The sequence below is a fragment of the Scophthalmus maximus genome, chromosome 4 (assembly GCF_022379125.1).
Source record: "Scophthalmus maximus strain ysfricsl-2021 chromosome 4, ASM2237912v1, whole genome shotgun sequence".
NCBI classification, from domain to species: Eukaryota; Metazoa; Chordata; class Actinopteri; order Pleuronectiformes; family Scophthalmidae; genus Scophthalmus; species Scophthalmus maximus.
In genome coordinates this window covers 23,004,683-23,015,738 of record NC_061518.1, presented here as the reverse complement: position 1 = coordinate 23,015,738, position 11,056 = coordinate 23,004,683, and the positions used below count along the sequence as shown (strand labels likewise).

General features: G+C 43.3%; 1 protein-coding gene across 2 annotated transcripts in view; it reads left to right on the top strand.

Moving 5' to 3' along the window:
- Positions 1 to 9,672: 9,672 nt before the first annotated feature.
- Positions 9,673 to 11,056, top strand: part of rhpn2 (rhophilin, Rho GTPase binding protein 2) — a 29,050-nt gene continuing 27,666 nt past the window's right edge. For both annotated transcript variants that reach the window (XM_035628653.2, XM_035628652.2), the window contains exon 1: positions 9,673 to 9,900. In XM_035628653.2, the coding sequence (XP_035484546.1) occupies positions 9,835 to 9,900 (66 nt within the window). In that variant the 5' untranslated portion in view covers positions 9,673 to 9,834. The remainder of the gene's footprint in view (positions 9,901 to 11,056) is intronic.

Here is an 11,056-nt window from a genome sequence, read left to right as displayed (position 1 = left end):
GCACTGTACTGTTCCACCGCACAGATGCCTGCAGGCATTACTGTAAGACTCGGACCGTGGTGCACTTCGGGACTTGGGTTTCCTTCCCTTGAGGCGCTTGTCTCTCTGGAAAAAAGATGAACTTGGATCAACAGATATTGTGGCATACATTAGGCTGAGGTAGATAGTAGAAATAGCCGAATACGTCAGAATGAGAACAGGGGCGTAATTCCCTGGACATGCCCCCCCCCCAACTTACTCTCTTTTGTTCAGATCATTTATCTTTCATTCTAATTTTGAGTTCAACCTACTAAAGATTCCAAAAAATAAAAGTTGTACTAACCATCAGCATTTGTCCTACTGCCATCCTGTTACTGGGTTTCCCCCAGATAGTGTTCATGACTCTGTCAACTCGCTCTCTCTCCTCAACCACAGCCACCCAATATATTTGTGTTCGAAGGAATTGATTAGAATAGGATCTGATACATTTGATGGATTAGCCGCATACAATTTTTACAATTAAAAAATTCGGATATTTTTTGCACTTTTTTGTGTTTTGCCATCTAAAGTAATGTATTGAGGTCAACTTCACACAAGACACCTGACGAAGTTAGTTGAAGCAAAGAGTTTACAAATGTAAAATGCCATTACATATTTTTGTTTATATTTCAGTTCATTTAAAAATCATATTCAGGTGAGCTATTCATTTTACAGTGTGGACAAATCATTTGTACACATTCTGTGGGGACCACGAAAAAATTCTATCTGGACCAAAGGGCCGGGTCTGACAGAGCGCTCGTCCACAAGGTGTCCACCTACACATGCAGCCATGCAGCGATTGGACGGACCAGCTGTCAATCAAGCTGTGGCCACGCTCCGGCGCTTTATTGTCTAGTTTACTCTAAATGAGACCAAAATGTACAAAATGAACATCATGCTGTATTGAAGAAGACCTGAAACTTGCTATCGAGACCATGAACTCCTCAGGAAAATGTTTACTGACGTTGTAAATCAAGTGAAAAGTAAAGCAAAAGACTTCTTGCAACCAGTGAGTTGCATTCTGCTGGTGATTCCAGAGACTACAGGCTTCAAACAATTCCGCATTGGCTTGAAGGCGTAGTTAGCTATTCTGGAGGAAAACTAGTTTCTCTCTGTGTTGTTGTTTTGTGAACAAAGATGCGGAGTTGCAGCACCACCCGCCAGCGCGTCTCTTGAGGTGTCGACGAGGGATGTTTACAATCTGCGCTCGCTGTGTTGTGTGGTCCGGTCGGCGCCATTTTTTTTTCTTCCGTTTTTCAATTTACGGAGCCTGGGCCGCGCCGTAAAAACCCAGATTTCTCTTTGGCGCACACACAAAAGCGACAGCTAACGGATGGTGAGGAAAATATCGCAGATTGCATGAAAAGTCCGTAAGAGAATAAATTCATAAAAGTTAGGTCTCAATCGAATAAGACAGTAAAAGACACAGGAATGTACTGTAACAGAAAGCAAAACTCCTTAACTCGGACTTAATCTTTATGGGTCTTTCCACTATACATGCTGGATATTTTAAAAGAGTACATTACAAAGGCAAAAGGGAATAGAATTAGAATAAAGTTTATATCATAGCACTGAATGTTTGCTTCCTAGCCTTGAGCAAAGACCGGCCTGCCCCATTCATCCTCGCAACAGAGCGCTGCAAAGATAACATCTCGATTTTAGAGGAATTCCACTGATGAATAGTGAGAGTTTGTGTTGTGCGCCGCCTTTAGCAACATCGCACGCCAATAGTCACAGATGTCTTTGTGTATGGTTCAAATTCATCAAAACTGCAATGTCCATTCTGGAGAGCAGTGAGTGTCCAAACCAAGTGTTTCAGAGAGAGACACTTGGTTGTTTGTTCTTCTGTCTAGTGGACGCTGCTTAACAACCGTTTGGAGAAGTTGTTATATTTATCATTAAGCGTTGCTTTGGTGTCCAATAAGTTTAATATACGAAGATAGGGTTTGTAAGTTCATCATTATTTTAATTCCTTTTGAGTTGTGTTGAAATATGTCCTGTAATGCCAAGAAATTCGTGCCATTATGGTCGTCAGAGGACAACGCCACTTTTCATGTAGCTCCATAAGCAGATCAAGTTTTCACACATCCAGCAAAGCATCTCAACATCTATCTTAAAGACTGGGTTATGGAAACGCATGAAGCCACGTTAGCAGCATGGCTACAGCGATGGTCTGTTAGTCGACCACTTTCGACTTTAATATCTGGTCCCTAAATGATGTATCCTAATGAAAATAGCAGCAAAGCAATGATGTTCCCGTTCGCCTCGTCTGTTCTTTGAGTTTAGAGGTAATAAGCAATGCTGATTGTAACATCAGGTTCAAAGCACCACTGTGTAAATATATCAGCTATTAACCATATTTAACTCAAAGCTTGCTTTTTTAAATTTTACAGAAACATTTTAACCTTGTGGCGAATGTACATAAGCAATATTCGTCATGTTTACCTTTTAGCTGTGTGCCCACAGCCTAGAGCAGGAGAGAATAGCACAAATACACGCACACCACTTCATCTTCAGCTTCAAGGTGTCAAGTTGTGGGAGGCCATTGCTAACGAATGCACAATTAACTTGGAGGCCGGCCTCCCACTCCAAAAGGGGGGCCCCGACAAAGAGAGGAGTTGCTGTGTTGGTGACAGGAAGGCAAGCTGAAACACTGGCTTTAGTGTGGTGGTGGGAGGGGGGGCCGAGGAAGAAGAGGAGGAGATGGAGGGGGAAACAGCCAAAATACTGTGGTGGGATAGGGGGAGGAGTTGTGCTGTAAACAAATACATCAGGACGTATGTGAGGTGGACAATGGAGGAGGAGCTATAGGAAAAAAAAAACGAGAGAATGACGAGAAAAGAAAAAGGAGGAAGAGGATGGTTTGGGTGCTGTGAGTTGATGTGAAGCTTCCTCTTGCCTCAGAGAGACAGCGCTGTCTATTGATGTCTTGTCGTAGAACTCACCTGAGGGAAGAACGACACAATCCGTGCCCCAATGGGCTACATGCACCAGGCTTCGTGGCATACTTCTGTTTGAAAAATAATGCTGCTCGTCCGTTTCCGGTCTGTTTACCGTTACTGAGTTCACTCACTACTTCATTCAGAGTTTTGTCACATGTGCGAAGAACCGTCGGCTCTGTTCTAGTACTGAAGTCAGTAAGACAGAGGCCAAGTGCTGGTATCGCATTACATGACCCACAACCTGTAAGTTCAAACAAGTACAGGCAACATGTGAGCCAGGCCTCAGTTTTCTCTATGTCTTTTTTTCTGCAATGTTACAGATTACAATTCAGGTTATGTGTTGTCTTGTGGGTGAGGGCACGCCATGCCCAAATATGTCGGTCCAACCATGTCATTGGCTGTGAGAAGACTAAAGAGGTTTCAGTACAGTATTTGGAGAGGTCGTCGTACAGTAAATGCAAACAAGTGATCATCTTGAGCTGGCTCAGTTTTATATTGCTGTCTCTGTCAAATGTAGTTGTGTTTTTTAAGATGACGTCAGCAGAGAGAGCCTTTTACAGTCGCTCTACAGTCATCGAAACATCATGTCTGCACTGAGGCTTAACGGATCTGAGGTATTTTCTCATAACCCGGCGTTAGAGGCGTTATAACATCCAGAGGCATGTTATTCAACACCCAGGCAGGTTACACGAGGCTTACAGTCACACTGACGGAGAGGCAGGGGAGCGGGGACGGGCGACAGGTGACTACCACACAGGGATACACACTGAGACATAAACAGAGCATCTGACGCTGACTGTGGAAACATGGCTGGTATGAGCACTGGGGAGCAGATGAGGGGAAATGTGGACAGGGGACGCTCTGAGAAGGAACAGGTGAGCAGGTGGATATGGAGACAGGGAAGACAGTCTGGGGACATCTAGTGGGCAGTTGGAGCATGACAGACGAGGGAGGGAACAAGTGAGCCCGGGGACAAAATTGCAACAAACAAGCAAACAGTTGTCAGCGTTTTACACTGCAGTACACATGTAAACACCTAGCAGCCACATCTGCCTGACCCTCCTACAACTTAACACTCATTATTTGATGATAGATAAAATAATACTAATGAGGAGCTAATAGCAATTCCGTACCCTGTTGTGGGATTAATGCTATATATATATATATTTCAATTTAGCCAATACAACTAATGTATTTATTGTATTTATTCAAGTGCTTTTATGTATTCATCTGCACGTCATCCCCACATTTTCATAAGGTTCATGCGTCTCTACTCTCAGGTAATAGGTCTATTTTTTCCTTGCAAATATTGTCCTGCCTGTATTATATAAATCCCAATATTGTTTGAGTCATCCCTGCTTTTAATTGTTATAACTTTGGGTTGTTTGGGAATATTTACCATTTGACTAAGGGGATTCAATCTATATTCAACCTTCTTACGCTCAAGTCCATAATTATGGTTTGTGAAGCTGCAGGTAAATGCAGTGTAGAAAGTTTGAAATGATTATTTTATCTGTTTACCCCAGCCTGGTCATATGCTAGATGCTGTTAATTCAGTCATCGCTTGTTGCACCATGCAGACGTACTGATTAGTATGTACCAAGTTTTGGTAACTGAAAGGGCGAGAAAGAGGAAACAAAACAAATGATGGACAGGCAGACAGGAGGTTGGAAGGCAGGGGAAGTGGGTCGAATGAGGGAGGGAGACTTGAGATAAGCAAAGGATGAATTCAAAAGGGAGAGCCATTGACGGAGGAAAGATAAGAGAGAGAAAAAGGAGGGACAGAGACAGGTAGAGACCGGCGGGAAAAGAAACATAAAAAGCAGGAATGAGGAAAGACGGACCGAAAGAGAAAGAAGGGGAGGAGGCCGTGAACCCAACACCACTTTGCAGCCAAGGACAAACTATCACTCCCTCTCATTCTCTCCTTTATCCCCCCCCCCTTGATCTATTCTTACTGTAGAGCCTCTGGAGTGCTTGCTCAAACGGTTTGCCATACTGCCCGCACCACACATCATTTGTTAACGGGGAACCCAGAGTTCTTGCACTTGGGGAGCAGAGCTGCATAGCAACCCCGCAGCACTTCCTGTCGGGCCGGGGGTTGAGCGCCGGTGCCTGTTGTTTCACCGCCGTGCCCCCTCTGCCTTCAGAAAGGCAGCCGGGAAGCAGTTCACTTACAAGCAGCTTTGTGCTTCGTTGTGAGGCGAAGAGAAATGAGCAGGAATAAAAGCAAGGGCACCCTCACTTGCACTCTCAGGCAGGGACTTCCATAGGGTTGAACGAATATGTGTTCGTTGAAGGACCAACATTAAGGACTGCACATTTTTTCAGTAGCAAAACGCCATAAGACAGGCTGTGAATGGAAAATGTGGCGGAGCTTTTCACCGCCCTGCAGAGTTCTGTGATTGTGGGGAAAAAAAAAACGTTTTAAGGGATTTTATACCGCCAGGCCCTGCTGGGTTAACTCGCATAAGCAGCTTATGTAGTCTCAGACATTAACTAGCCTATGTATTATGCCTTTGACTAGACAGACTGTCATGCATCTGGAGCCCCAATCATTCTCTGATGAAAATGTTAACATGTCACAGGTACAGCAGACAAAACTTCGCTGTGCGCTCACAAGTTCAACAGACTGACACTTTTAACCCACAGAAGTTACTGCAGCATTACTTCCCCCCTCCGCAAGAGGTCACTTTGAAAGGAATTTCTGTATTGTGATCAGTCACAACAATAGACTGTATATCAAAATGGCCATAGTCATCGTATCTGGAAAGTGAAGCCTTTGCAGAAGTGCCTGAAACATGACCAGCAGAGGGCGACTCCACTAGTACCGAAAAGAATTGAGTTTCTATAGAAGTCTTTGAGAAAATGTCTACTCACTGGATTTATACAATCAGTACAGATTTCCCTGATGAGTTTATGGTCTCAATATCCAGTTTCAAGGCTTCTTCAATACAGCACGATGTTAATTTAGTGAATTGTTGTCTCATTTAGAGTAATATAGATAATACAGCAGGTATTCATAGGCGTGTGGACAGCATGATTGACAGCTAGTACCATCCAATAGGTGTATGGTTGCAGGTGGACTCGCACAGAGCCCTTGAGAAGTTGTGTACGTCCAGTCAGGCCCCACCCCTTGCTCCTCAAAATATGATTACTTTCTTGTTTCAAATAACCACGATGGGGCTGACCAAAATGCTAAACTCAGCCACGTGTTCACAAACTGCAGAGCAAAGAACATGAATAATAGCTTCTATTCATCATTTTTACAGAAGATTTGTGATGGCAGGAAAAAAAAATACATTAAGGCTAACATGTTTCTTGATTTTCTTGTCTAATTTTCAATTTCTAATTTTCATCCATCCTACCGCTTTATCCATTTACGGGTCACGGGGGGGCTGGAGCCAATCCCAGCTAACATTGGGCGAGAGGCGGGGTTCACCCTGGACATGTCGCCAGCCTATCGCAGGGCCACATACAGAGACGGACAACCATTCACTCTCACATTCACACCTACGGTCAATTTAGAGTCTTCAATTTACCTTACCCCATTCTGCATGTCTTTGGACTGTGGGAGGAAGCCGGAGAACCAGGAGAGAACCCACGCATACACGGGGAGAACATGCAAACTCCACACAGAAAGGCCCTGGTTGGTTTGAACCGGGACTCGAACCCAGAACCTTTTTGCTGTGATTTCTAATTTTGTCTTTTGAAATAATGCAGTGGCAGTGTCATACTGAGGGTCTGTAAATGATACAAACATATGGTTGTTCTTTTCATTCATCACTTGAGACTAAAAATTGTGCAAACGAAAAGAAAACACATTGAATAAACGTCATGTTTTAAAGAGAGTTTGGCTTTTTTTACCTGCGGAAGGTGGATGATGTTTTCAGCACCAAAAAAATCAAACGGGGTGATTTGGCCAATCAAACAAATGTATGTGTGCACAGAGGTATTATGCTGAATTATTTAAGGAGAACAAAGAAAATATAGAGGAGGAACACAAGTCCATCCATTGATTCACAAGGGAAGAGCAATACATGCTGTGAAATGTATTAACCTGTTCCTCCACCTAGTGGTTGGTATGTTTAGTACAACAACCATCCTCCATTTCCTTGATAACCTCATTGATTACCCATGAAATATGTTGACAATTAATCTTCTGTCAATCCATAAGTAAATAGTTGTTCTACTCCACAGCATGATCAGCAAATTCGAGTGACCTTTTTTATAACCAAAAGTCCAGACCTGTGTTGTGGTAATAGGAGCGATGATGCCAGTGATCACTTTGTCACTTCTTTTACAGAACATCATGTCGATATCTTGAATATAACAATCAAACAAATTTGTGTCGCTAGTCTCTTTTATGACTTCGAACAAGAAGCATTGATATTCTGACTAATAAACATTTTGCTGACAGATCATGAAAAATACAAACTGGCTCTTTGTTCCTTGGGAAAAAAAAAAAAAAATCTGTGGACTGAAACTGGAGGAAGGGGGACACATGGTGAGAGCAGCCTGGAGTGAGTCAGCGGCAAATGTCCAAATGTGCTAATGTCGTCACTGATCCAGGGTAAGCTGGTCACCAGCAGAACCAGCTTGACCTGTTTGTGCCGGGTCCTGACATCGGTCTGTAGCTCAGCACTGTGACAACGTGTGACACCTGAGTAGAGTGAACGGTCACTTACAGGTGGGAGAGCCCGGACAACACTGCACAGATGTTTGTCAGGAGCTACAAATGTGAATGCATTGTCTCGTGGTCACATGCTTTGGGCTCACTAGCGCTTGTCTGATTTTAATTTCAACATAAACATTTAAAATGCTTTTAAAAAACATTTTTTTACAAGGACAAAATGCCACAGAAGACAGAAAATTATTTGGCCACAATTGGGGTTAGAAATAAAAAACAAAAAATCTGTTCATAAAGTCTTGTCAGGATTTGAGATGCAGAGACGTCCCAGACAAAGACAGATTTGACCTAGTTTATGGCTCCGCAACACCCTCAGACCTAGGCTTCACCTCTGTTTAGTTGCTATCAATAATCCTCCCCTGACATTAATAACCAGTCTCCAGGAATTTAACCTGTTTTCTAACTGGCAGAACCAGACTCACATGAGCCGACGGCATCTCTTGTTTCACACGAACAGGCCGAAAAAGCTAAACACACTGCAACACAAACACTTATCAGGTACCTTTCGGGCACTGACTAAAACTAAAGTTATCCCAGAGGCAGAGTTCAGTTCATCCACAGACCATTGCTGCCGTTGCCAGGCAACCAAATAAAACTGCAATTTAAAGACCAGATGCTGTATTTATTATTATTTTATTACTTTTTATAGTCTTTGCGACGATCTATCTGTTTATGTCTGCATCTTTCACACCATCCAAAAGAGAAAAAAAAAGTTTTTTTCTTAAAATACATGAATTATTTTCAGTTATTTATGTTCCTCATGACGACAATAAACTTTTGCAGAATTTTCATAATACCCTTGCATACAACTCCAGGGGATTTCTTCTTGAAAAACAGGCCTACATGTGATTGCGTATTAAGTTGCATATTGAAATTCATGCTCTTCCACAAAAGCCTTACTACTGCAACAGTTGCACTTGCTCATGTGATGATCGCTGATGCGGTGACACATAGAGCATATGTTGGCACCATTTTGTTACTTCGCTCCAGCTCGACAGCCAAGTTAATTCAAAGTCAAAGCATGATTACACTAGTGGGTCTACAGTTATTTAAACAATATGTCCCTTGTATGGCGTCACAGTGCAGGAAGCACTCCCTGTGGTTTTAAAGGGAAGAAGCTATTTTATTATTATTTTTATTATTACGGGTATAAAGAAGACTAAAGAAGACAAGAAGAGGAAAAGTAAAGAAATTTAGTAAATTTTGAAAATGCCAAGCAAAAAAAAAAAAGTTCCTTTGTCAGCCTTTTTAGTTTAATTCTTACATTATTTCCTTTTAACCTGCGGCACCGCCACTGTGCATTACCTAAGACATTTGGATAATTATCATTTTTATTGAGTATAAATATTAGTCTGTAGCCTATAGGTGTATCGCTGTATGGATTGTTTAAAAACAACAACAACTTGTGTTCATCACAAAGTTGGATTGTCAGAGATTGCCATATCTCCTGCAGTTACTGATAGTGGGAGAGACTCAAAAGGGCAGTGACAATACATCCCAAAATTAACCTTGCCAGGTTGTCAGTGATGTGTTGGCGACTGACCGGCAGACAGACTGACGCTGCCGTTAAACTGAGGTCACATTAACCTACTGCCTTAAAAATAATGTTTTCTTCCTGCTTTGAATCGGGTAAAAAATGAGGGACTATTGTAAGAGCACTACGGCCACGACCTTTGACCTTCTTATTGATTGGCTTATCTCAGATCAGCTCAGCGAAGAGATGCTCCAGACTTCATCGGGAACTTTTTGGTTTTGTGTTTCCGAGGCCGTTCGCCTGTTGGTCCGTCCACGGGAAACCATGAAACCTTTCCCTTTCCAGAAAGCAGGTTTAACAAATTCCGAACCTAACCCTGAACTCTGACGGAGCCCTGACAACACCCACACGCCCACATGTCTTTGGTCTGACTGCACTCGAGTCACACAGGTGCGGCCCCGCCGCCCGGCGAGTTGTTTTGGCCGCGAACGCACCACCCAGCCGCCCCGCCCCCTTCCTCCGTGTGGGCGGAGTCTCTGGTTTGTGCCGGAGAAGTCCGGCGAGTGAGCGAGGCTGCCGCAGACGGAGAGAGGATACCCACCCGCACACCCACCTGTCGGACGGCAGCCAGCTGAGTTTTTTTTTTATCTTCACTTGTTTTTATTTATCCATTTGTTTCCCCCCTCCCGACACTCTCAAAGAGCGCAAGCATGACGGACACACTTTTACCAAACGGCATCAAAGACGGCGGAGGAGACGGCAGCTATTTCGGAAAGGTGAGTTCAGGGTCCTCGTCCCCGTCCAGTCGGTCGTAGTTCACAGAGAGAGAGACAGAGACGCCACGGTACAAGTCCACAGTGGTGAATAATCACTTCACCGCAGCTCGCTGTGTGTGTGTGTGTGTGTGTGTGTGTGTGTGTGGTCTCACTACAACTCCGCAAAAGTTCTGTTCGCGATCCATTGTTGATGCAATTTCGTCCATAAAATTGTCATAAAACGGTGAAAAAACGCCGATCGCGTTCCCAAAAAACCCCACGAGGATGTTTTTGTTCATCCACAAATCCGGAAGATATTTCGTTTACTGTCACAAAGGAGCAAAGAAAACAGAAAACATTCACGTTTGAGAAGCTGAAATCAGAGAATTTTGAACCCCCCCCCCAAAAAACCCCAATTCTTGAACCGATTAATCGATTATCGAGATAGTCGGCGATTAATTTTAGTAGGCTCGATTACTAATCGATGAATCTGTTCTGAACTTGTCTTCTCCTCTCCTGATATGACTATTGTAAAATCTCCTCAACTATTAGCAGTTGTGTCATCTATCTATAGCTCCCCCATATTTACAGCTCATGTCAACTGAAAAAAACCCGTTCTACATTAGGTGCATCAAAACGTATCTTGTACATAAAACACCATTTCCAAACCACCATCTCATTTTAAAATTATTGTCATCATCATATCATGGTGTCTTAAATTGTAAGTATATCAAATACGGAAACCACTGATCATGAACAGCGGCCGAAACCACAGCACTGTCATCTTCAGGTGTGTGTGTGTGTGTGTGTGTGTGTGTTTGTGTGTGTGTGTGTGTGTGTGTGTGTGTGTGTGTGTGTGTGTGTGTGTGTGTGTGTGTGTGTGTGTGTGTGTGTGTGTGTGTGCGTGTGTGTGTGTGTGTTACTCCAAGAATAGCCATATCTCCTGCAGTTACTGATAGTGAGAGAGACTGAAAGGGCAGTGACAATACATCCAATAATTAACCTCGCCAGTTCCCTGCTGGCTGTCAGTGATGTGATGGTGACTGACAGACAGACGGACAGACTGACACTGGTGGTAAACTGAGGTCACATTAACCTGCTGCCTTCAAATAATGTTTTCGTCCTGCTTTGAATCTGGTAAAAAAAAATGATGGACTATTGTCAGATGCTACAGCCA